We start from the raw sequence: 24,149 nt of genomic DNA on the forward strand, positions 1-24,149 counted from the left end.
TTGTCAACACTTGGTATTTTCAATGTTTTCCATTTTAGCCATTTTAATTGGCAAGTACTGGCACTTTATAGTTGGTTTTGTTTTTTTGTTTTTAGATTTTATTTATTCATTTTAGAGAGAGGAGACAGACAGACAGAGAGGGGAGGGAGGAACAGAAAGCATCAACTCCCATATGTGCCTTGATCAGAGAAGCCTGGGGTTTCGAACCAGCGCCTCAGCGTTCCAGGTCAATGCTTTTACCCACTGCACCACCGCAGGTCAGGCCTGGCATTTTACAGTTTTAATTTGCAATTCTATAATGTTGAAGGAGCTTGACAGCTTTTCATGTGTTTGCTGGCCTTTTGGATATCCTCTTTGAGACACAAGTGCCTGCTCCCATCTCTTGCCAATCTTTTAATTGGCTACCTTTAAAAAAGTTGATGGGTTCTACAATCTCCATACAACATCAGGATGGTTAACTCTTTCGTGGACCAGCCTGAAATTCCTGGCGGACTAGCGGTTAAAAACCACTGGCCTATGTTACCTTCTAGAAGCTTTAGTTTTTGCCTGGCCTGTGGTGGCACAATGGATAGAGAGTGGGCCTAAAATGCTGACGTCACTGGTCCAAAACCCTGGGCTTGCCAGGTCAAGGCACAGACAACAAGCAAGCAACAAACAACTAAAGGGAAGCAACTATGAGTTGATACTTCTTGCTGCTCCTCCCCTCTCTCTCTGTAAAATCAATTTTAAAAAATCTCAGAAGCTTTAGTTTTACCATGCATATTTAGAATTGAAATCTCCCTTGAACGTTAAAAATATAAAACATTTTATATTCTCATGTATTACAATCCACTCATTTCCTACAGCTCATGTTCAACGTTGTGGTGTGAGGTAAGGGTCAAGAGCCTCCCCATGCCTCACATTATAGCTCTCTAGATGACCTAGCAGAACTTATTGGAAAGACTGTGCTTTCTTTACTGTTCTGTGGTGCTACACTGTCTTCAATCAAGTGTCTATATATGTGTGGATCTGTCTCTAGATGTTTAATTTTGTTCCATTTATCTACGTGTCTATCCTTGTGCTAATACTGCCTTAATTACTTGCTGTAGCTTTGTGATAAATCAGATTTCTAGTAACGAATTCCTCTAAATGTTTTTTCTCCTTTAAAACTGCCTTAGTTATTGGCACTGGCAAGTTGGCTCAGTGGTAGAGCATTGGCCCATGTGTGGATGTTGGATTTGGTTCCAGGCACACAGGAGAAGAACCCATCTGCTTCTCTACCCTTCCCCCTCTCCTTCCTCTCTATCTCTCTCTTCCCCTCCTGCAGCCAAGGCTCCATGGGAGCAAAGTTGGCCCGGGCGCTGAGGATGGCTCTGTGGCCTCTGCCTCAGGCACTAGAATGGTTGCAACAGAGCAACGCCCCAGATGGGCAGAGCATCGCCCCCTGGTGGGCATGCCGGATGGATCCTGGTTGGGCGCACACGGGAGTCTGACTGCCTCCCCACTTCTAACTTCGGAAAAATACAAAAAAAAACAAACCCAAAAACAAAAACTAAAGAAAAATACTGCCTAAGTTATTATTTATTTTATCACACCTTAAAAGTTTCTGTTTCCAGTCAGAAATAGCCTTAAAACAGAAATAACATCAGCTTTAGTGCCTATTCACAATACAATACAAAACAAAAACATAAAAAAGACTCCATTTGCCAATGAATTATTTGTTCCTAAAAATATCAAAAGTGCAAAATATTCACTTTCTTTTCAGGTCTGTCTTGAAAGTATAATTATTCTCCTTGACAGAATGAACAGTCAGCAGCTGCCACCCTGCGTTTGTCTTTGAGGGACGATGGCAGGTATTTGGACGTGAACATTTCATTTGTTAAAGTATTTTGCATCAGTTGTTAAAGAATTGTCCTTAAAAAAAAGAAGTGTGAGTGTTTCTAATCTGATTTCCCAAACAAAGTAAATCATTTAAAACACATCCGGCCTGGCCTGTGGTGGCCCAGTGGATAAAGCTTCAACCTGGAATGCTGAGGTCACCAGTTTGAAACCCTGGGCTTGCCTGGTCAAGGCACATACGAGAAGCAACTACTATGATGAGTTAATGCTTTCCACTCTTCCCTCCTTTTCTCTCTCACCTCTCTCTAAAAAAGCCAATTAATAAAATCTTAAAAAAACCACATACACATTTGGATACCATTTCTCTTTATATCAGGAAAACATTTATGTACTATTAGCTATCTTTAGTCTTCTATTTAACTTAATCCTTGCAAAAATCATGAGATGAAGTATTATGATTTTTATCTCTATTTCACAGATTGGTAGACTCAGAGAAATTATGAAATTTGCCCAGGATCATATAATTATCAAGTTATATCTGGGGTTAAATATAACTACCAAATTAAGTCTGGGATTAGAACCAGGTTTGATTCTAGACCCAAGTATTTCAGTCCTTCACCCACCACTTCTTCAGTCCTCAAGTCAGATAATTCCCTCAGGGCATTTAATATGAATGCATTACAATTTTACGGAATTCCAATGTTCTAAGCCACCCATTTCCAGTTAAAAATCTTGTCTGGCAGCTACAAATGCCAGTTTCCTGGTAAGACTCAGGACAACAAAGCAACAGAGGTAGAAGTTTCTCGGGTTTCTTCCCCAGCCCTGTGTCTTCATAATGATTATCATATGCTTCACACGGACTTGTGAGGTCCCTTAGGCCTGGCTGCCCTCTACCTCTCCAGCCTTAACAGCCTCAACTCTTCTGCCTTCTGGACACTCAAGCCATGCTCAAGTACTCAGATTCCCCTTGTAAGCGCCGTCTTTCACGTGGCTGCACCTTTGCCCAGAGTGCCCTCGCCTACTCCTGGCTACATCCTCCTTTCTCTTTAAAACCTGGGTATTCCTTCCCTTGGGAGGCCTTCTAGAACCTCAGGTGGGCTGGGCACCCCTCCTCTTCTGTGACCCCCAGGCCAGCATGTCATACATCCTAAGAATTCGGCTGGCTTGGCTGACCTTGTCCTATTTGCGTGCTGGCTCGTGGAACAGATGTTTGCTACAAAGTTCCGAGAGAGAGCTGAAACATTTTTGCTAGGTGTTATAATTAAATAGTCCATTCTGGGAGGAGGCCTGAAAGGAATGGTTTCTAATCTGCCCAGGGTGGACTCTCTGAGAGAAGTGGCCCTTCTCTCAGGTTGGGGAAGAGATGGAATAGCTTCTGTGATGGACTTGGGCGCTCAGCTGAGCTAGAAATAGGCCTGAGTGATAGAAGGGTCAGGTACTAAGTGGCTACATACAGTAGGGCAAGCTTGATTCATAAAAAGACTTCAGAAGATGCAAAATATCCCACGAAGTATACAAAGTAACAACTAGGTAGGTTCTTCTAAGATGTGCTTATCCATTCATAAACCAGGAGTCTGGTTCTGAGGGCAACTGTTTCTCTCCCTCGTCAATTTTGGAAAGGATGGTTGAAGAGTAGGCAGGGGCAGGAATGCGTTAGGAAAGGAGACGTCTTTCCAACGTGGACATTTTCAAGAAAAGGAGATATCACACTCCCACTCGGAGGAGGGGCCTCCTCTAGGCCTCCCCAGCACTGTTGTCCTCCGACTGCTTGAACGTGACCAGGCCTCAGTGCAGCCCGGGGCTGAGCAGCCCAGACTGTGGCCTTTGAGAGCTTCTAGGCCAGGGGTCGGGAACCTATGGCCTGCAAGCCAGATGTGGCTCTTTTGATGGCTGCATCTGGCTCGCAGACAAATCTTTAATAAAAATAATAACGTTAAAAATATAAAACATTCTCATGTATTACAATCCATTCATTTCCTACCGCTCATGTTCATGGTTGTGGGTGGCTGGAGCCAATCACAGCTGTCCTCTGGGACAACACCAAATTTTTATTGAATAATATGTAACATACACGGGTTGTTGTATGGCTCTCACAGAATTACATTAAAAAATATGTGGCGTTCATGGCTCTCTCAGCCAAAAAGGTTCCCAATCCCTGTTCTAGGCTAAGTAACAGCTCCCTGGCTTTTCTCATCCGCAATATAAGCTTGATTTTCAAAAACATCTTTCCCAGGAGCACCAAGCTGACCCTCCCCCCTTTCACCACCAGAAAAATGGAGAAAAGGAAAAACTCTAAGATACCCAAACCATGTTCTCCATCCTTTTTGTTATTTCTCATGTTCAGAGAAGGAAACGAAAGCCTGCCAGAGCAGGGAGAACCGCTGTATCCACGGGCTTCCTGGTTTTCCCCCCGGGCTGAGCTGCACTGAAATTCAGACTCTAGGACATGGAAGGGCCATGGATGCTCTCAAGCACAGATCATCTCCTGGGATGGGGAGTACTTTGAACTAGCTATTTTATTTAAGAAAATTGGGGGAGGGGTGAATTGACATTTTGGCAGATTATGCAATATAAGAAAATCTTCAAATAAGAAAAGCTTGCCTCCAATTTATGCCTTATGTTAAAATGTATTATTCTTATTCAAAAATGCCTTAGCTATTCATTTTTATTTTTTTATTTTTTGTATTTTTCCAAAGTGAGAAGTGTGGGTTAGCAGACAGACTCCCACATGCACCCTACCGGGATCCACCCGGCATGCCCACCAGGGAGTGATGCTCGGTCCATCTGGGACACTGCTCTGCTGCAACCAGAGCCATTCTAGTGCCTGAGGCAGAGGCCACAGAGCCATCCTTAGTGCCCGGACCAACTCTGCTCCCATGGAGCCTTGCTGCGGGAGGGGAAGAGAAAGATAGGGAGAAAGGAGAGGGGGAAGGGTGGAGAAGCAAATGGGCGCTTCTCCCGTGTGCCCTGACTGAGAATCGAACCTGGGACTTCCACATGCTGGGCTGACACTACCGCTGAGCCAACCGGCCAGGAACTATTTTTTTAATTTTTATTTATCTATTTTTTTTTTTCTTTTCATTTTTCTGAAGCTGGAAACAGGGAGAGACAGTCAGACAGACTCCCGCATGCGCCCGACCGGGATCCACCTGGCACACCCACCAGGGGCGACGCTCTGCCCACCAGGGGGCGATGCTCTGCCCATTCTGGGCGTTGCCATGTTGCGACCAGAGACACTCTAGCGCCTGAGGCAGAGGCCACAGAGCCATCCCCAGCGCCCGGGCCATCTTTGCTCCAATGGAGCCTCGGCTGCGGGAGGGGAAGAGAGAGACAGAGAGGAAAGTGCGGCGGAGGGGTGGAGAAGCAAATGGGCGCTTCTCCTGTGTGCCCTGGCTGGGAATCGAACCCGGGTCCTCTGCACGCTAGGCCGACGCTCTACCGCTGAGCCAACCGGCCAGGGCTTATTTATCTATTTTAAAATCACACATTAAAATAGTTTATTTCTGTTTCCAGTAGGTAGTATTCTTAAAACAAAAATACAGAAAAGAACCATCAGACAGTAGGCACTCATGCTAATAACTAGAGCTTGTGATCCAAACTCTCCTACCTTTCTTAGAAAGGATTGCTACATGGGTTGCAAATATGAATTGATTCATTTTCTGCCAGAATATGAAAATCTATTCATAACACTTCCTGTTTAGGCAGGGGACATGGCTCCGGGAAAACAAACATAAAGGTGACTGGAACTCACAGTATTCCACTGTTCCGTGATGGCTTCTCTACCATCCTGCTACACAGGCGCTCCGAGACAGCAGGGCCAGATGCGATGTTACAGGGCTGAGTGGCACACACACTTCTGTGGCACACGGCTTGAGCCAGTGTCATTTGATGGCTACGAGACCATTTTGAAGACCCTCATGGAGTTTAGCAGACCCTGTCAGATGCTGACAGTGGGGGCCAGGTTCATGTTAGTGAAATGAACTCCATGGAGCCAAAGACTGCAGAGCCCAGCAGGGCTAGATATCTGCAAAGCAAGAGCAGGGACCGGCTGACAGAGCCAACTGTAAACAGCAGCTATTGAGCAGAATGACAAGTTGCTATAGGGTGCCAGCAACATCCTGGCCCCTTAGTAGGCAAAGACGACGATGTGAGAAAATGAACCCCGATCCATGTGATTTAGGGAAGAAAAAAGCTGGTTTGGTAACTCCAGCTGCCCAGACAGAGATGGCTTCCTAAGCAGCTAGAAGCCCTCACCAGCAAGGACGCTGCGGGTCGTGGCAGGGAAGGAGTTGTCAAGGGTCAGCCTGGCTTGTGTGTGAAGGAGCCACATGAATAGCAGCAGTACAGGAGCTGCCCTGGTGGCTCCACGTCATGGAGAGCGCAGGGTACGTTCCAAAGACAGGATCACTGTTTAAGGACAAAGAGACCTTTGTGTACATTTCTCAGTGAAAAACTCATTTTAAGGATTTAAGGTTTGCTGAAATCCCAGGTTTTTTCCATTTATTTTCAAAGGAGGAAAACTCTTCAAATATAGTACATGAAAAACTATAATATACTTATTTTCAGGGATATATATATATATATATATGTCATAAATAGAGAATAATTTCAGATTTGCAAACCATACTACATGGGAAGAGGAAGATGAGATTCTAGATATGGGTTTATTTGATGATGGGGATTCTTTTCTCTATGATTTAATATATTTTCCAAGTTTTGAACCATGCACCAACGGTTCTCTGTTCTGCCTGAAGACCGCTGGAAATGTGAGTGACCAAACCCAGAACCACATCCATCACTCCTGAGCTTTCATCCCTGCCGTCGCCTCTGACACCTCCTTACGAAAGGTCAAGCATGAGAAGCCCACTGTTTGTTGAAGGAGAAAGTATGTAAAAAGAAAGATAAGCAAGCATGTCCTGTGACTACAAACTACTAAGTCTTTTTTTGCTTCCTAAGAAGTTTTATTCCATCCTCCTCTTTCTAGAGTTTTTCTAAGTTGTAAATGTTCAAATGTGAGACAGCATTCGATTCAGGTCGTATAGGGGTTTTCTAAAACACTGAGTGATGATCAGAGAAAAAAATGAGCAGCTTTGTTAAAAGCACATTCAGCAGGATGCCAAAATGTAGCAGATCCTGCCATAAACAGCACGGGCTACATTAACAGGTCTCCCTGGGTGTGTGGAGTCTTATTCCCCACTCTCTGTGCCTACCTTCTGCTCACCCATGGTTACATAACCCTTAGAATGGAATTTGGAAAGCCCTCTGACACTGCCCCGCTTGCTGATAGAGCTGAGCCAGTGGCTGGCAGGGGCATAATCTAATAGGCAAAACTGGAAACACAAATTCACAGTCCTCTTGTCTCGCCCAGAGACTGTGCAGGCAAGGAAAGGCTCACCCCTGCCCCCCTCCTCCCCGTCTCTGGCCTAAGTTTACGCTGACTTCACCCAACAGGCACCTGACCCTCCCAGATGAGCTGGGAGGGGCCACAGCGCCATGCACATGGGGTGGAGGTGGAGGCAGCAGACAATATTTAAGATGCTGAGTTTGTCAGGCATTTGGGGTTGGGGAGGAAAGCTATAAGGATACCCAACTAAGCTGCACTTTCAGAAACGCAAGCTTTGACAAAAGCTAAGAAAGAGCAAGAAAAGAGAAAACAACAGAGTGGTAGCCATCAAGAGCGAAAGTGTGAGGTTCTAATTGCTGCAGCTTTGTGAGCCTCAACCAGGCAGACCCAGATACCTCCAGAGAAAGAGCCTTCCTTACTCAGACCGAGCAAGATGCTGAAAAAGACTCCCTCAGCCGTGACCTGGCTCTGCATTTTCATCTTGGCCTTCGTCAGCCATCCAGTATGGCCACAAAAGCCCCCTAAGCGCAAGACGCCTGCGCAGCACAAAGCAGCCGCCTGCTGTGCGGAGGTGAAGGAGCTCCAAGCCCAGGTTGCCAACCTGAGCAGCCTGCTGAGTGAGCTGAGCAGGAAGCAGGAGAAGGACTGGGTCAGCGTGGTCATGCAGGTGATGGAGCTGGAGAGCAGCAGCAAGCGCACAGAGGCGCGGCTCACGGAGGCTGAGGGCAAGTACTCGGAGATGAACAACCAGATCGACATCATGCAGCTGCAGGCAGCACAGACGGTCACGCAGACGTCAGCAGGTAAGCAGCACGAGTCCTGACTTTCTCAGCAGCTTGCATTCAGATCGCCCAGGGTCTCCTGTCTATGGCGCTGCTCCTAGATAACCTGTAACCAGGACTATTACCGGGGGTCCTTTGGGGGTATACTTTCCTGAGTAAGGCTTACAGAAGATTCCTTTTGATTTCTAATGCACTGTGGATTTACCCAGTACCTTCACAGGTCTCTCACTCACAGTGCTTCAGCACACTGAAGGTGTGATTACCATCTTAGAGCACAGAGAGATCACACGGTTTGCCCCAAGTCACACACAGCAGGTCTTAGAAAGAGGGTTCCTGATTGGTTCCCTTCCTTACCCAGATCCCACAGGCCGTATGTACCCTCTGCCCAAGGAAGCAAGCGTGGACCCCAAAACCGTAACATCTGCTGCTCTGGAAGCCAAGTTTTCCCAAACAATTCTCTCATGTCTCTAAAGTGGAATGGGCATAAATGGAAAACCGAACTCTTCTCACTGGCTCAGAACGAGGGTAGACACTGCCAGGGCTGTCTGAGGAATTCCTTTGTGTTCAGGGAAGGACAGGCTCCTCGGGGTTCCTCAATTTTGATGCTGTACAGCAGCCCACGATCTCAAATAACATTCTTTCCAATAATACAGCAAATGAGAAAATGTAATGTTGAAATCTGGATTTTTAAAAAGCCAAAAATAAGACACATTTAATGTTTTCTCTTGCAAAATAACTTTTAGTTTTTGGTCAGCTTGGCTCAGATGGTTGGCCACAGTGAATTTGCTAGAGAGAAATTTGGTTTTCTGAAAGTATCAGGAAACGATCAGTTGTAAGGAGCATATCCTATAGATATGTCATTTTATGCTGATAGAAAAACTTTTTGCTCACACTGTAAACTAAGTCAAGAACAAAGAGCAGAGTAGGTCACTGGTTACCTTCAGTTCAAATGAAAAGGCGTTAATATAAAATTAAGCTTAAAAAACTGTTATCTAAATCAATACATGCACGTCCTGACCCTCAGTGCGGGACTAGACATTTTCACAGGCCATTTTCCAGCCAAGGGAGTCCTGACTGGGTCTGTGAGATGAAACCAGGCCACACAGATGCATCTGCTCCTCCAAACGGGGTTTCCTCGCCTCCCAGCAGGGAGTTCGTTGGAGTCAAATGCAGCTCTCCTGCTGGCCTCTTACTCTTCTTGCCCAGAATAACATTCCTTATTTTCTTCTGTATTACAAGGGGCTAGGTCACCTTTGTATTCTGTAAACAGGCTGCTCCTTGGGGAGAGCAGTATTTTGAGGCTTTTCTGAGTACAGGAAGTGAAGGACTCTGCTGGCAGAGGCAGCCTCTCCCCTCCCAGCATGCTCTGCTTTGACCATTCCCACGGCAGAAATGTCACCATCTGCTGGCTGTGTGCTCTTCTCGAAGGCCCAGCGTAATGGTCACCAAGAGAAGTTCCCAAGACACAGGGGGCAGAAGCATCTCTGGTCAGTGGGAGGTCCCACTCTCTAAATCCTATCAGGAGAGGCTGTCCCTTCCACTAGGTCTCCAATATTTAGAACAAGGAGACAGAGTCTGGCATAAAGCAGCAGCCCCAGGGCAGCCGGGGGATCATTTAAATCAACCCCAGAGTGAAAACCAGCCTGTGCAATGCTCTCATTTCCTTGTTCTAATAATCAAGGGTTATTAGAGTACATCTAAGGATTCCTCAAAGTATATCTGCATTGGCCTAGCAGTGTGAGATTAAGGGGGGAAAGGTAAGATTATAAATCTATCTCCTTTAATTAGGGCTCTAAGTAGCCATTACCTCTGAAAAACAATACCAGACCCCATGAGATACTGATGATTACCTAGAAATAGAGGCTGACTGTCCCAGTAGTTGGATCTATCAAAGCCTCTGTTATGGGCCCTCGTACACTGTAATAATTCCAGAATCTGTGGCCTAGAACGATTGCAGGATAATTTATTTCCGAGTAAACCCGAAATTACCTGTTTGATTGTCTCACTTATGCTCTCAAGGTGAAGGGCTTCCCCCACCCCACAGGCCTGACCAGTGAAGCCAAAACACACCCACCCATTTTTGGTTTCCCACATCCAGACAATGCCTAATAATGAATACCCATGTGTATTTCATGGTAGAACTGAAGTCTATGCTTAAACTTTCGTTCTCTATGCAGCAGGAAGGCCCGCCTGGCAGGGAGCCTGGGCTCACACACATGCTCACTGCTGCGGTCTGTCCCTGTTGTAGATGCCATCTATGACTGCTCGTCCCTCTACCAGAAGAATTACCGCATCTCTGGCGTGTATAAGCTTCCTCCCGATGACTTCCTGGGCAGCCCTGAGCTGGAGGTGAGGCCATCACCACCCACTGCCCATGTCCTGCCATCTGTCCTCCACACCTTCACAGGGACAACAGTGTTAAATCAGAATCTAACAAAAGGGAAACTCAAGACAAACAAACAAACAAACATACCAAATACTCAATTTGCATGGGGGGGGGGATTCCAGGCATCCATTTTGTCCTTTCAAACCATCATCAACCATACCCAACCTTCTAACTAACACAGGTTAGACAATTCTAGAATCACTGCCTACCTAGCTAAAATCTCTTGCCGTGCCCTAGAGCAGCTAGCCTTTGGGGAAGAAGAGAAGAGAGACCATGGAGGGGCCTATCAGAAGTACCTGGGGTTTTCCCTTCAGACCTGATATGCACTTAACTAGCCCCCATCCTCAGTGGGCATCCCAGCCCCAGCTCGCCCAGCTGGGGAGAATCCTGCCGCCATGACTGTGGAAGCGCACGTGTCCCCGACTCGCAGGAGGAGAAGGGAGGTGGAGCCTGCCCCACACTCCTGCCCCTGCCTCTGCGGGCCCCTGACCAGAGCATCCTTCCTGCTCCAGGTGTTCTGTGACATGGAGACGGCGGGCGGTGGCTGGACCGTGGTCCAGAGACGGAAGAGCGGCCTCGTCTCCTTCTACCGGGACTGGAAGCAGTACAAGCAGGGCTTTGGCAGCATCCGTGGGGACTTCTGGCTGGGGAACGAGCACATCCACCGGCTCTCCAGACGGCCCACCCGGCTGCGCGTGGAGATGGAGGTGAGCACAGGGCCTGGGTTCTGGGGCTGGACTGGCCGCCACACATGACTGTGCACACTCTGGGGCACCATTCCTAGTCTTACTCACGTTAGGTTTGTGTATTTAAATGATTGTTTTCCTGCAGGTTGCAGTACAGTTGAGGAAGAATAGGCTCCTTCCTATTTTTCAGGAAGATGAGGCTGGAGGTGCACAGGAAGAGGCCAAACTCGGCCAGAGCAGAATAATCCAACAGTCAGTGACCTGGGGCCCAAGGTCCTCTAGGTGCAAACCTTACTGATACTGGTTGGTGACCCCATCAAAGGCCTTGAAGCATTACTAATATTCTCAAATTACTCTGTGACATCTCTAAGGGGGACCTGTATAGTGCACACTTATACCCGTGGACATAGAGTGAGGGGATACAGCAAGAGACAAATCAAGGCCGGGTGTTCACCCGGGAGAGCAGGGCGGTCTAGGACCCTGGTTTTCTGGGTCCCAGGTCTAACAGCACACAAATAAAGCTGACTAGGTCCCCAGCAGTGGGAAGAGGCAGGGCTGCGGCTGGAGAGAGAAGTGCAGGGGGAAGAAGTGACTCCTGCCTCAGGTTTGCTCAGGCTCTGCCTCCACCCACAGGACTGGGAGGGCAGCACGCGCTATGCCCAGTACAGCCACTTCGTGGTGAGCAATGAGCTGAACAGCTACCGCCTCTACCTGGGGAACTACAGCGGCACGGCGGGGAACGACGCCCTCATCTACCACAACAACACGGCCTTCAGCACCAAGGACAAGGACAACGACAACTGCTTAGACAAGTGTGCACAGCTCCGCAAAGGTGAGATTTGGGGTGAGGGGGTAGTTCAGGTATAAGCCCATAGTCCCACTTAAAGAGAAAGTGTGAATTATAACTGCATGGCTGACTTCCTGGCTTTGCTATTTCCTTTATGTATTGGCTCTGTATTATTCAAAACATGCAAACAAATCCCTGAGGTTGGGTCTATCAGCCATTTCTGAGGGAGGGCACACTTAGCTCTCAGGCACTGGTCTGTTTCCTGCCCCAGGTGGATACTGGTACAACTGCTGCACAGACTCCAACCTCAACGGAGTCTTCTACCGGCTTGGGGAGCACAACAAGCACCTGGATGGCATCACTTGGTATGGCTGGCACGGCTCCACCTACTCCCTGAAACGGGTGGAAATGAAAATCCGCCCAGAGGACTTCCAGCCCTGAGCAGAGGCCTGCGGTGGAGCAGGGCTGGAGAGATGGAGACCAGTGGAGGTGGGACGGGGCGGAGGGAGAACTGAAGGGGGCAGAGACAGAAAATGGCCTACAGTCTCCAATGAGAGTATGTTTCCGAGGCGCACAATATAATTACACGTACCCAGGATGCTACAGTAAGCGGGGTGAAGTGTGTGAACACAGCGGGTCCTGGCACGCACTTTTCAGGGGGCTGCCCTGAGTGGGCCCTCCCTGCCGGGATCCCTGACCTAGCAGCAGCTTCTCATTCCACATAATTTTTCTATGAAAAAACTACTTGTCAGATGATTTGATCCATTTTCTTTAAGGCCTGATTAAGGTTGGTTGCATGAGCGCAGAAAAGAAGTCCCTTTGCTAAAAGGAACTATATACATTTTGAATCTCAAAGAGAGGCCCTGAGTATCAGAGAAAGGAGCAAGAGGGAGGGGGCAGTGGGCGAGAGGAGTTTCTAATTTTAAATCCAAATGAAAAAACCTTTAGTCTACACATTTCTTTTTAAAAAGACAAAAACTGCTCTGCTGCAGGTAAGCTGACCCCAGTAGGACTTGACAGCCAGAAACCACAGGGCCCCGGGCGTTGCCGCTGGTCTCTGAGCACTGCCCCTGCTTGGGACACAGCACTGAAGGCGGGCATGGGCCTGCCAGTGGCCAGGGTGCCCCCGCGGGCACCTCTCATGGGTGCTTGCACAAACTGCCTGTGACTACTCACAGTCCACAGAGCTATTTTTATTGACTTTTAAGAAAAGAGCTTGAAGAGCTTTCTCTTTTATCTTGTCTATAAAAAACAAGCTAACAAATGAAGGTAGATATGCTGTTTATAAGCATTTTCCTTTGTGAAAATAAAATATAGGTTGTTTTAAACGTTCAAAGTTTCTTTTTCCTTCTATAATAAACTTTGAACACCTGTTTGTTTTCAAATTATCACCATTACCACTTTGACCATAGCAAAAAGTTGAAGTGAAAAGTCAGAGGGTGAACTGTGAGACCGAGACTCTGGGTTTCTCACAGTCTTCAGGAAAGCCAAGGGAGGAGCCGGAGTCATAAATCAAAAGGTGAGGGACTTTTACAAAGGACCACAGTCACTAGAAGAGGTCAGATCTGGCCTACTCACCTCAACCCATGGAGGTCAATGTCGTCACCTAGCTTAAAAATACTTTGCAAACTACTTTTTACTTGAGTAAACTAACACATGCAGAGAGGAAAAATATCCTCAGCCATAATAGATGTCAAATGATTTTGACCTTTAGGAAGTCATTTCTCCTTGCCAAAAGGAACCATTACCAGTCAGTGTGAGGTAAGCCATAATTCTTCCTCAGTATTTTTAAATTGTATCTACAGTCTTTTGGCCGTTGGAAACTACTTAATTTTAAAAACAAGAACCTTGGGGATTTTTCAAAGGAATAAACTGGGTAGAAAAGTATACTGGAATAGGGCTTCCCATAGGACAGGCATTCAAACAGAAACTTCCTAAGGCAGGCAAGGGAACCTGAGAATCTGAGCAGCCAGCACAATACTTCTAGAAAAGAGAGGATAAAAAGATCAGGGGGTCGGAAGGAGATAAAGAGAAGAATGAGCCTAAGATGCCTATGGCAGAAGTATGTATTGGTTCTCTCTCATTTCCTAAACACCTGACAACTAAAACAAAACTGAGGTTCTAGGCAACAAAAGCTATAATAAACAAATAGGACTCCTCAAACTAAAAAGCTCCTTCTGCATAGCAAAGGAAATAATCAATATATTGAACTGAAAACCTATAGAATGGTTGAAAATATTTGCAAACTTTAACCCCTAGTAGGGATTAATATCCAAAATATATAAAGAACTCATACAATTCAATAGCAAAAAAACCAGATAATCCAATTAAAATGGGGCAAAGGAACTAAATAGGCATTTTTCCAAAGCAGACATTCAAACAGCCAATAAGGCCACCACTAATCATCAAAACCACAATCATGTCACACAGCACACCTGGCAGGATGGCTATTACAAAACAAGTGTGGGCAAGGATGCAGATCGAGGGACACCTGGTGTGCTATGGGTGGCAACATAAATTGGTGCAGCCACTATGGAAAATGGTATGGAGGTTCCTCTAAAAGTTAAAAATGGAACTCCCATGATTCAGGAATTCCACTTCTGGGTATATATCTGAAGGAAATGAAGTCACTAGGTCGAAGAGGCACCTGCATTTCCATATTCATTGCAGCATTATCTACAATAGCCAAGAAACAAACACAACCTAAATGTCCTTCACCAAATGACTGGGGAAAGAAAAGGTGAGGAACACACACACACACACACACACACACACACACACACACACACACGAATACTGTTTAGCCATAAAAAGAAGGAAATTCTGTCATTTGTGACAACATGGATGAATCTGGAGGGCATTATGCTAAGTAACATAAGACAGAGACAAAGACAAATACTATATGGTATCACTTATGTGAAACCAAAAAAAACCCCAAACAACTAAAAGTTGATTTCACTGAAACAGAATAGAATGATTGCCAGGACATGGGGGGTAGGGAAATGGGGAGGTATAGGTCAAAGGGTACAAACTTTCCATTATAAATAAGTAAGTTCTGAGGACCCAATGTTCAGCATGGTGACTACAGTACTGTATATTGTATATTTGAAATTTACTGAGAGCTTATTTTAAGCATTCTCATCACAAAAATATAGGTATTAGCTATGTGAGGAGATAGATGTATTATCTTGATCTAGGTAATTGTTCCATAGTGATCACATCATTATACTGTATACTTTAAATGTATGTAATTATATTTATCAATTATTCCTCAATAAAGTTGGAAAAAAGAATCTATATTGTGCTAACCTACAGTTGCTGACGCTCACTCGTATCATAATATAGACAAAGTTGAGTAACTAAATATGAACTTTTTGCAACAGGATTAATGTTGAATTAAAGAAAGTTACCATAAAAAAACCCTCACTGAAAAAGACGGTCTAAGCCAGCGTCTGTGGTTTACTCCCCCTCCTGGGACACTTTTGAGAGCGGACAGAGGGAGAAGGGAGAGCAGCTGCTGAAGAACGCACAGAACACCCTGGTCACTCACCCTACAGGATGCAGGCTCTGACCGTAAACACTTCTAAAGCCTTTCTGTGCAGGCTGATGGGCACCAAGGATCCTGAGATGAGCACAGCTTGGTTTCTGATCTGAGGACAGAATCCCCAGGAACCAAAACGAGAGAGCAATGTTTCTCCTGAAGGGAAAGACCATTTTGTTCTGAGCACAACCTCTAAGAAGTGAGACAAGAAGGTATGAATGGTAAGAAAAAGCACAGGCCTGACAGGCAGTCATTAGAGCTCCCGGGTCTGCTTTTAATCCTGCATATGTGTCAATCACAACTTCACAACTTTTTCTTAAACTAGATCATATGTAAGGGGCAATGCATTGAAAACACCCAGTGTTGATCAGACCCTCTCCTGCTAAGGGCAGAGAAAGAAAAGAAGGTGCTATGGACTGACCATGTGCCTCCCCCTCCCCCAATTCTATCTTGAAGCCTAATCCCAATATGATGGCAGCTGGAGGTGGGGCCTTGGGAGATGCTCAGGCCATGAGGGTAGAGCCCTCAAAAATGGGATTAGTACCCTTATGAAAGAGACCCCACAGAGCTTTCTATAAAGTGAACAAACATCTGCAACCCAGAAGAGGGTCTCACCAGAACCCAAGTAACCTGGCACCCTGATCTTGGACTTCCCAGTTTCTGGAATTGTGAGAAATAAATGCTTGTTGTTTAAGCCACCCAGTCTATGGTAATCACAGCAGCCTAAACGGAGTAGTCAGCAGGCCACCAGACCTTACCCTAATGCCATGGGCTAACCAAGTAAAAGCTGTGTGTGCATGTGCACATGTGTGTGTGTGCATGTACTCACTTGTGTTTCCAAATAACTGAATACCCAATTATCCCATTCTCCTAAAAAGCAATTATACTTACTGACATAGGTGAGCTTTGAGGAGGTAACTATAGTTTACACGGTCTAATGTTAGCCCTGGTTCAAGGATTACACACGGATTTACTTTGTTCTGGTGCAGGTAGGGGAAATATCAATAGGTAGGAAAACCAACAGATCGATCAAGCAGCAAGAGAACAATGTTGTTACCACCTTACAGCTTTTTAAGACAAACAAAACTAAAAATCAGCTGTGTGCAAAGCTGTTTTTGTGTACACTAAACCTGACTGTTTCAAAAATAATTTAAGGCGATTGACTCAAATATATACACTTGAATGAACTTTTTAAAAGTGGACAAATGGGCCCTGGCCAGTTGGCTCAGTGGTAGAGCGTCAGCCTGGCGTGCGGGAGTCCCGGTTCGATTCCCGGCCAGGGCACACAGGAGAGGCGCCCATCTGCTTCTCCACCTCTCCCCCTCTCCTTCCTCTCTGTCTCTCTCTTCCCCTCCTGCAGCCAAGGCTCCATTGGAGCAAAGTTGGCCCAGGCGCTGAGGATGGCTCTGTGGCCTCTGCCTCAGGCGCTAGAATGGCTCTGATTGTGGCAGAGCGATGCCTCGGATGGGCAGAGCATCGCCCCCTGGTGGGCGTGCCGGGTGGATCCCGGTCGGGCGCATGCGGGAGTCTGTCTGACTGCCTCCCCGTTTCCAACCTCAGAAAAATACACAAAAATAAATAAATAAATAAAAAATAAAAGTGGACAAATGGCGCCCTGGCCAGTTGGCCCAGCAGTAGAGCGTCAGTCAGCCTGACGTGTGGAAGTCCCGGGTTCAATTCCCGGCCAGGGTACACAGAAGCGCCCATCTGCTTCTCCACCCTTCCCTCTCTCCTTCCTCTCTATGTCTCTCTTCTTTTCCTGCAGCCAAGGCTCCACTGGAGCAAAGTTGGCCCCAGTGCTGGGGATGGCTCCATGGCCTCCATCTCAGGCGCTAGAATGGCTCTGGTTGCAACGCAACAATGGCCCAGATGGGCAGAGCATTGCCCCCTGGTAGGCATGCCGAGTGGATCCCTTTAGGGCACATGTGGGAATTTTTCTCTCTGTCTCCTGGCTGCTCACTTCAGAAAAATAAAAATAAAACAAACAAACAAATTAAAAAGTAGACAAAAGGTGAAAAGAAAATAAGAGTAGGAAAAATAAAGCTGGAGGCGGGGAGGGCAGTAGACAAAACAGATTGAGACGTTTATCATTTGTCAGAGGTGGGCAGTAACCGCACTGTGAGCTCTCCAGTAGCCACTGTGGGGAAGGGAATTATATCTATTACTGCAGACATGCAAACACCACTGGCCCAACACCAGGAGGACTTTCCATGAGGCTCACTGGAGGACTGGGGGAGTGCTGAGAGCAACTTCCTTAACAGTAGCTTTTCTTATGGCTGTTTCTTTCTTTCTTTTTTTTTTTTTTTACAAAGACAGAGAGAGAGAGTCAGAAAGAGGGATAGATAGGGACAGACAGAGAAAGATGAGAAGCATCAATTATTAGTTTTTCGTTGCGCATTGCGACACCTTAGTTGTTCATTGACTGCTTTCTCATATGTGCCTTGACTGCGGGCCTTCGGCAGACCGAGTAACCCCTTGCTCGAGCCATCAACCTTGGCTCCAAGCTGGTGAGCTTTTTGCTCAAACCAGATGAGCCCACGCTCAAGCTGGCAACCTTGGGGTCTCGAACCTGGGTCCTTCGCATCCCAGTCCGATGCTCTATCCACTGCGCCACTGCCTGGTCAGGCTTATGGCTGTTTCTTAAAACTGTCTTCAGTAAAAATGGCAGAAGAACATTGCAGTGGTGTTCAGGAAAAGCAGTTTTAGAAAATCAGTAGGAAAAGCGACTCATGGAAACAAGAAAGGAGTCGGTCTTCTTGTCTGTAGACCAACGGAAGGGAGGTAAACTAGCTAATTCAGACCAGAAACAAACCACAGATCTTCTAGTACTGGCTTTACTTGGGAACAGAGATGTTTGTTTAGCCAACATTAAGAATTCTGCAGGGCATTCTGAGGACTTATTTTCAATTACCTTGGCTTAATAAGTTAAACAACTTCTTGAACACTTTTTGGGCCCCTACACTTTTTGGGCCCCTGACTATATCTTTCTACTACAAATCTGCATAAACATTAATGCTTCCATGATTTCTCAAATATGGGGGAAATCTGGGGTAGAATGGAGGTTTTAAAGAGGTATCAAATGGAACAAGGCTAGCAGGGAAGTTAATGTGCAAAACTAGCTATTTGATGTTCAAGTTTTTATATTCAGTTACTGGGTTTTCTGTTATCAAACAAAATTGCATTACCTAAGCCAGAGATGAGAGGAAGAAATGCATGTTTTTCACATTTGCTGTGCCTAATTTGAAACTGAAGCCTACCCCATAGGATGGCATATTTCTAAACTACCAACATTCTTGCCTGATTCGGGGTGGCGCAGTGGATCAAACATTGACCTGGAATGCTGAAGTTGCCGATTCAAAACCCCGGCCCTGCCCAGTCAAGGCACATACAAGAAGCAACTACTAGGAGCTGATGCTCCCACTCCTTCCTCCTCCTCCTCTCTCTCTCTCCTTTCTCTAAAATCAATAAATTAAAAAAAAAATCAACATTTTCTCCAAGTTCCATTTAGTTGGCCAAAAACATGATTCTATTTCTATTTTTTGGTCACTTTTTGAAGTGCCTACAAGAACAGTTTTTAGTATCTGCTCAAAAGCAGAGCTGGCAGAGAACACAGCGACCTGACTGCGCTCTCAAAGGGAAGGAGCCGCGCACACAGCAGCCTGCTCCAGCTGCAGTGGCGGTCCTGGCCAGCCACAGAGCTGTCCTAAACTTTCCACAGTGAAATAATCACCTGTGTTGGCATTTCCATGAAGGTAATTAGACTCGAGTTAATGCTCTCTGATGATCATTAGGGGAAGGGAACAGTTCTCCAGCAGCTGGAGCTAGCATGCCAGGCTGCTTGCAATTTCATAACCACACAAAATTTATTAAACAACCTATTTTCCCCCTACCCAGAAGACTCAAAACCAGCTTACGAAAGAACAGAACATAACCAAACCAGGGGAAAGGACCACGGAATCTCAGACTTCGCCCTGCCTTTTATAAGCACGGCACTCCAGAGGACAACGCAGGCACCAACAGATGCAGCCAACACAAGCCCAGCCTGCCTGCGGGCGGCCCTGGAGGCACATGAACCAGCACTTCCCACTATGCCCGGAGAGCACCACCTAACCCAGGTTTAAGATCTATTTTTCCTAGGCTGCTAAGGAAACAGTTATTCTCGACTGCCTTCATTGGGACAAGCAAGCACAGGTTAGAAACTAACTGGAGCCCCTGTGCTAAGGATCAGCAGAAATGACAATTGTGGCTGGAACACTAGGGAGAGCCATCTGCAGCCACACCGCATTTCAGCGCGTTGACTGGATGTGATGGTAGGTTTCACAGAGCAGAAGTCCCCAGGAGACTTCCGGGTAGAGGCAGCAAACAATGGGAGAGGAGAGGCCATTTGGGATGAAGGCATACATTTAAAATGGCCACTGGCTTACCTGATGAGGGACTCGAGAATGGCGGGGGTGGGACCCTTCTGGAACTCCAGCTCTTTGTAGTGGAGCGCTTTGGCGTAGGCGCGGCACTTGGCAGCCCTCTCACCCAGGAGAACAATGCCATTGTCATCTCTCAACGGCAGGGGGCCCTGGAGGAAAGCAGAACCCCACAGGATAGGAAAATGGCAGGCAGGCGTAAACACGAGTGGGCTGCACGGGTGCTTCTCCCCTCCTACCAGCTGGTTCCCTGTTGGGCTCTGTCTGGACACCTGGGAAAAGTCTCACCTTGTCACTGTGTTCCATGAATTCAGCCAGGTTTAAGAGGGTTTGTGTGACTTCAGCAATATCCTGCGAGGTGAGGGCCAACTCAATGCTCCTGATGAGCTCATCCTGCTGGTCTTCATTCAGTTCCGACCAGCAGGACACGAAGGCAGCATTGAAGAGATCCCTGAAGGCAAACAGGTAGGGAAAGAGGTTGGAAATGCCTCTCACGCCTCTCTGCCTGCTGCAGTCACACCGGCCAGTCTACTCCTGGCATCACTGATACTGGTTCTCCAGACCAGTGCTGTCCAGCAGAACTTGCTGGAAATGGTCTATATCATTCCTGTCCCTTACAGTAGCCATTGGTCATTGAGGACATGAACTGTGGTGTGACTGAGGAACTGAATTTTAAGTTTTATTTCATTTTAATTAACTTAAAATAACCCCGTGTGGCTAGTGACCACTGTACTTCCCAGCACAAGCGCAGACTCCATGATGCACGGGCCTTGCGGGGGGCAGGGGCAGAGAAAATTAACAGGCACATTTCTTAGCAGTGGTGGCATCGCAGCTTCTCATTTGGATGCGATGAACAGAAAGGGGATTTCTATCAGAAGCCGGCATTAACAAGTTCTGAAAATAATCTTCAAATGGTTCTTGGGATGTTTCTCAGGCAATGCCCAAACTCCTAAAATCAAAAATGACAAAGGCAGCATCTGCTACCGGTTATATTTCAAAATATAACCAGAACCCTTTTCTTGGATGGCCATAAACAAAATGACAACAGGACTTAAAAAACTAGAAGCATTAGGGAATAGAACCCAAGTCTGTATGTCTTAGAAGATCCTCTAAGCCAGTCTCTTACAGCTGGGGCCTTACTATGACCTGGAACCAGAGGCCATTTCTAACAACTAAAACTACGTCACTACCCCATCATACGGGTGGGTATACCTGCTACCCCATCATATGGGTGGGTATACCTGCTATCCTTGACATCTTCCCACTCTTTTCTGGTGAATGTGGGGTGGAGGAATTGGAAACTACAAAATATGCCTATAATGTAGTTTTAGCATTTGAGAACTCTGCATACACTTTTTTTAATATTAAAAGATTAAATCAGACTAATGTATATAATTTTGGAATCTGACGTAAAAAAAACCCAGTATTTGAAATTCAAAGGAAAACATAAAGACAGAAAGACCCATGCAAATTAAGAAATAAGTTTTCTGACTTAGGTCCAAGGCCACATTGCATCCCAAATGAAAATATGTGGCACTAAGAGAACAAATACATATGTGTATATTTATTACAAGTCGGAGCTCAAAAGTGACTTGGAGCAGAAGAGAGGTACGCCACGCCAGCTAGACATATGAAATCTGCTCACTACAGAAACATAGAAGTTCTAGGAACTATTTTTAAAGCATTATAAAAAGACTTGAAAGAAATGAGATGGACCAAATCATGCCATCAAAGCAACAGCGCCAGGGACCATCACTAAACACACCGCGACACTGCCACCACCTGCTAACTCCACTCCAACAGCAAACCAGCTGTGCGCCCAGAAACGAAATGCCTTGTTTCTTCCTTCTTGCTAATGAGAAGAACTATGTTAGTTAAATCCCCATTTTATGCCTCATTGTAAATAATAATTGTCCACTGTAGAAAAATTTGGATAATAGGGGGGAAAAATGATGAGAAAATAATCTCTCCTTAAACCAGGGGCCCCCAAACTTTTTACACAGGGGGCCAGTTCACTGTCCCTCAAATCATTGGAGGGCCGGACTATAAAAAAAAAACTATGAAAAAATCCCTACGCACACTGCACATATCTTATTTTAAAGTAAAAAAACAAAACGGGAACAAATACAATATTTAAAATAAAGAACAAGTAAATTTAAATCAACAAACTGACCAGTATTTCAATGGGAACTATGGGCCTGCTTTTGGCTAATGAGATGGTCAATGTCCAGTTCCATATTTGTCGCTGCTAGCCGTAACAATGCACTTCCGGAGCCGTGGCCGCGTCACCGGAAGTAGTACTGTACGTGAGCGACGCAGCGCTTTGTGGCACAGCCACATACAGTACTCCAGGAGCACAGGATGAGGATGCATCCTGTGCTTCTCTCACTGACCACCAATGAAAGAGGTGCCCCTTCCGGAAGTGTGGCAGGGGCCGGATAAATGGCCTCAGGGGGTCGCATGCGGCCTGCAGGCCGTAGTTTGGGGACCCCTGCCTTAAACCTTCCAACTTAGAGATAATCATTGTTGTATTTCTTTCTGATCTTTTCCCTACGCACAGATATTTTTAACAGTTGAAATCTATTTATACCATTTTGTGTTCTATTTACTTACATTATGTATAAATCTTTTAGGTACATTATAACTTTTTATAAACCAAATTTTTAATGGCTTTGAAGATTTAAAACACTATTTTTTTTTCCGGCAAATTCTATTTTCCAGAGATGGCCGCACCGCTCTTCTGTTGCATATACTCTTCTAGAATTGTGCTATTCCCCTATCAAGAGGTGGCATCCATGTCTCCTCCCCTAAAACGTGAGTGGGCCTTTGTGACCACCTTGAACAACAGAGTATGGCTAAGGTGACACAATATGACATCCGAAGCTAGCTCATACTGATACCACGCACTTCCTGGGTACACTCACTCTTGAACCCAGCCAGTCTTCTCTGAGGAAGCTCAATCACTTCCTCAAGTGATTCACGCGGAAAGGAACCAAGGCCCTCAGCCAGGGCAGACTTTCCAGTGAGTACTCAGCCTCATTTTGCCAGACAGATGAACAAGCTATCTTGAAAGTTAATCTTCCGGTCCCAAACATCCCCACTGACTCTGTGCAGAGCAGAAAAAAGCTGTCCCCACAAATCCTGCCCAAACTGCAGATTCATGAGCAAAATTAAATGGCTATTGTTGTTTTAGACCACTAAATTTTAAAGCATTTGTAATGCAGCAACAAATAATAAGAATATGTTATTATGGGAAACAAGTTATAGTTGTTTTCAGAGTTGTAAATGACTTTGTAATGTTGTAATTAAAGTTCTGGACCTAAAACTACTAAGGAGAGGTCTACTAACAAGGTTAAGATGGATGCTTTTCCTATAATGTGAGCCTTTTCAATTTGCCTTTTTCTTTACTTTTTCCTCCAGAAGTTAGCAAACTTAAAAAGTATTAGCCCTTTTACTACTGCCAATTACTATTACTCATCCTCATATATCATTTTCCACGAGCCGACCCTCCTGAGCCTGACCTGCAGCTGGGGGAAGGAGCCCTGACCCCGCACACCTGGCCATTGGGTTGTAGGCCTGGGCCAGGGCCCAACACGAGCGCAGGGAGGGCGACGAGGAGTCCTTCAGCAGCTCCAGGCTCAGCCTCCGCAGCCATTCCAGCCAGTCGTCTTTGGAGACCCTTCTGGCTGCTCCCCAGGCCTGTAACCAAACAGGTGACAGTGGAAACCCATCAACGAGGGACAATCTATTGAGTAAAGAGCCCTCATCTATTTAATGATTATTCTACTTCTTTGGTTTATAATATTAAACCCCTCATGATAAAATTCACCCAGAGCACAAATACAAGAGTAATATTTAATTAAAAGCCATAAAGCAAAAACAGCAACCTCTAGAATATAGTACAGTATAGAAAAGGCCTGTTTTATAGCTCATTTGTGCTGGATTCTATCTACAAAGCAGAGCTCTACAGGACTCCCCGGCAGTGAGTGAAGGGCCTTGGGCACTGTGTTAGGACCTGGGGCGTCTGACAGCAGAGGTGCACAGGGAGCGGGGGCGGGGGGGTGTTGCTCAGGGTCACAGCATCAGGAGTCACGTAAGTCAGGTGAGCAGTGTGCCCAAGGCCAATAGCACCATGGTGGGACAGCACCATGGTGGAACGAGACCAAAGGGGCAGAGCAAGTTTAACTTTTACTTTCTAGTACATGCTCTCTAACTTTCCTCAACACTCTGAGCCCTCCAGGTACCATGAGTTCCAACAGGGGCAGCTTAGGGAGGTGGGCAGTACAGTGCAGTGGCCAACAGCCACACTCTGGAGCTCGGTGGCTTGAGAGCAAATCTGGCTGTCTCACCTTGGGTACATTACTTAACTCCTCTCTGCCTTGGTTTC

General features: G+C 46.1%; 2 protein-coding genes across 2 annotated transcripts in view; one reads left to right on the forward strand and one right to left on the reverse strand.

Moving 5' to 3' along the window:
* Positions 1-24,149, reverse strand: part of MTOR (mechanistic target of rapamycin kinase) — a 118,314-nt gene that overhangs the window by 54,787 nt on the left and 39,378 nt on the right. Inside the window, exons 26-28 of the mRNA XM_066375064.1 lie at positions 23,319-23,461; positions 20,051-20,213; positions 19,769-19,914 (exon numbers count right to left, since the gene is read on the reverse strand). Of these exons, the coding sequence (XP_066231161.1) occupies positions 19,769-19,914; positions 20,051-20,213; positions 23,319-23,461 (452 nt within the window). The remainder of the gene's footprint in view (positions 1-19,768; positions 19,915-20,050; positions 20,214-23,318; positions 23,462-24,149) is intronic.
* ANGPTL7 (angiopoietin like 7) lies at positions 7,326-15,021 on the forward strand. Its single transcript, XM_066375063.1, has 5 exons — positions 7,326-7,965; positions 10,193-10,293; positions 10,843-11,037; positions 11,650-11,848; positions 12,075-15,021. Exons 1-5 carry the CDS (start codon positions 7,596-7,598, stop codon positions 12,242-12,244), a joined length of 1,035 nt encoding a protein of 344 aa, XP_066231160.1. The 5' UTR covers positions 7,326-7,595; the 3' UTR covers positions 12,245-15,021.

Source organism: Saccopteryx leptura, chromosome 3, assembly GCF_036850995.1.
Source record: "Saccopteryx leptura isolate mSacLep1 chromosome 3, mSacLep1_pri_phased_curated, whole genome shotgun sequence".
Lineage (NCBI taxonomy): Eukaryota > Metazoa > Chordata > Mammalia > Chiroptera > Emballonuridae > Saccopteryx > Saccopteryx leptura.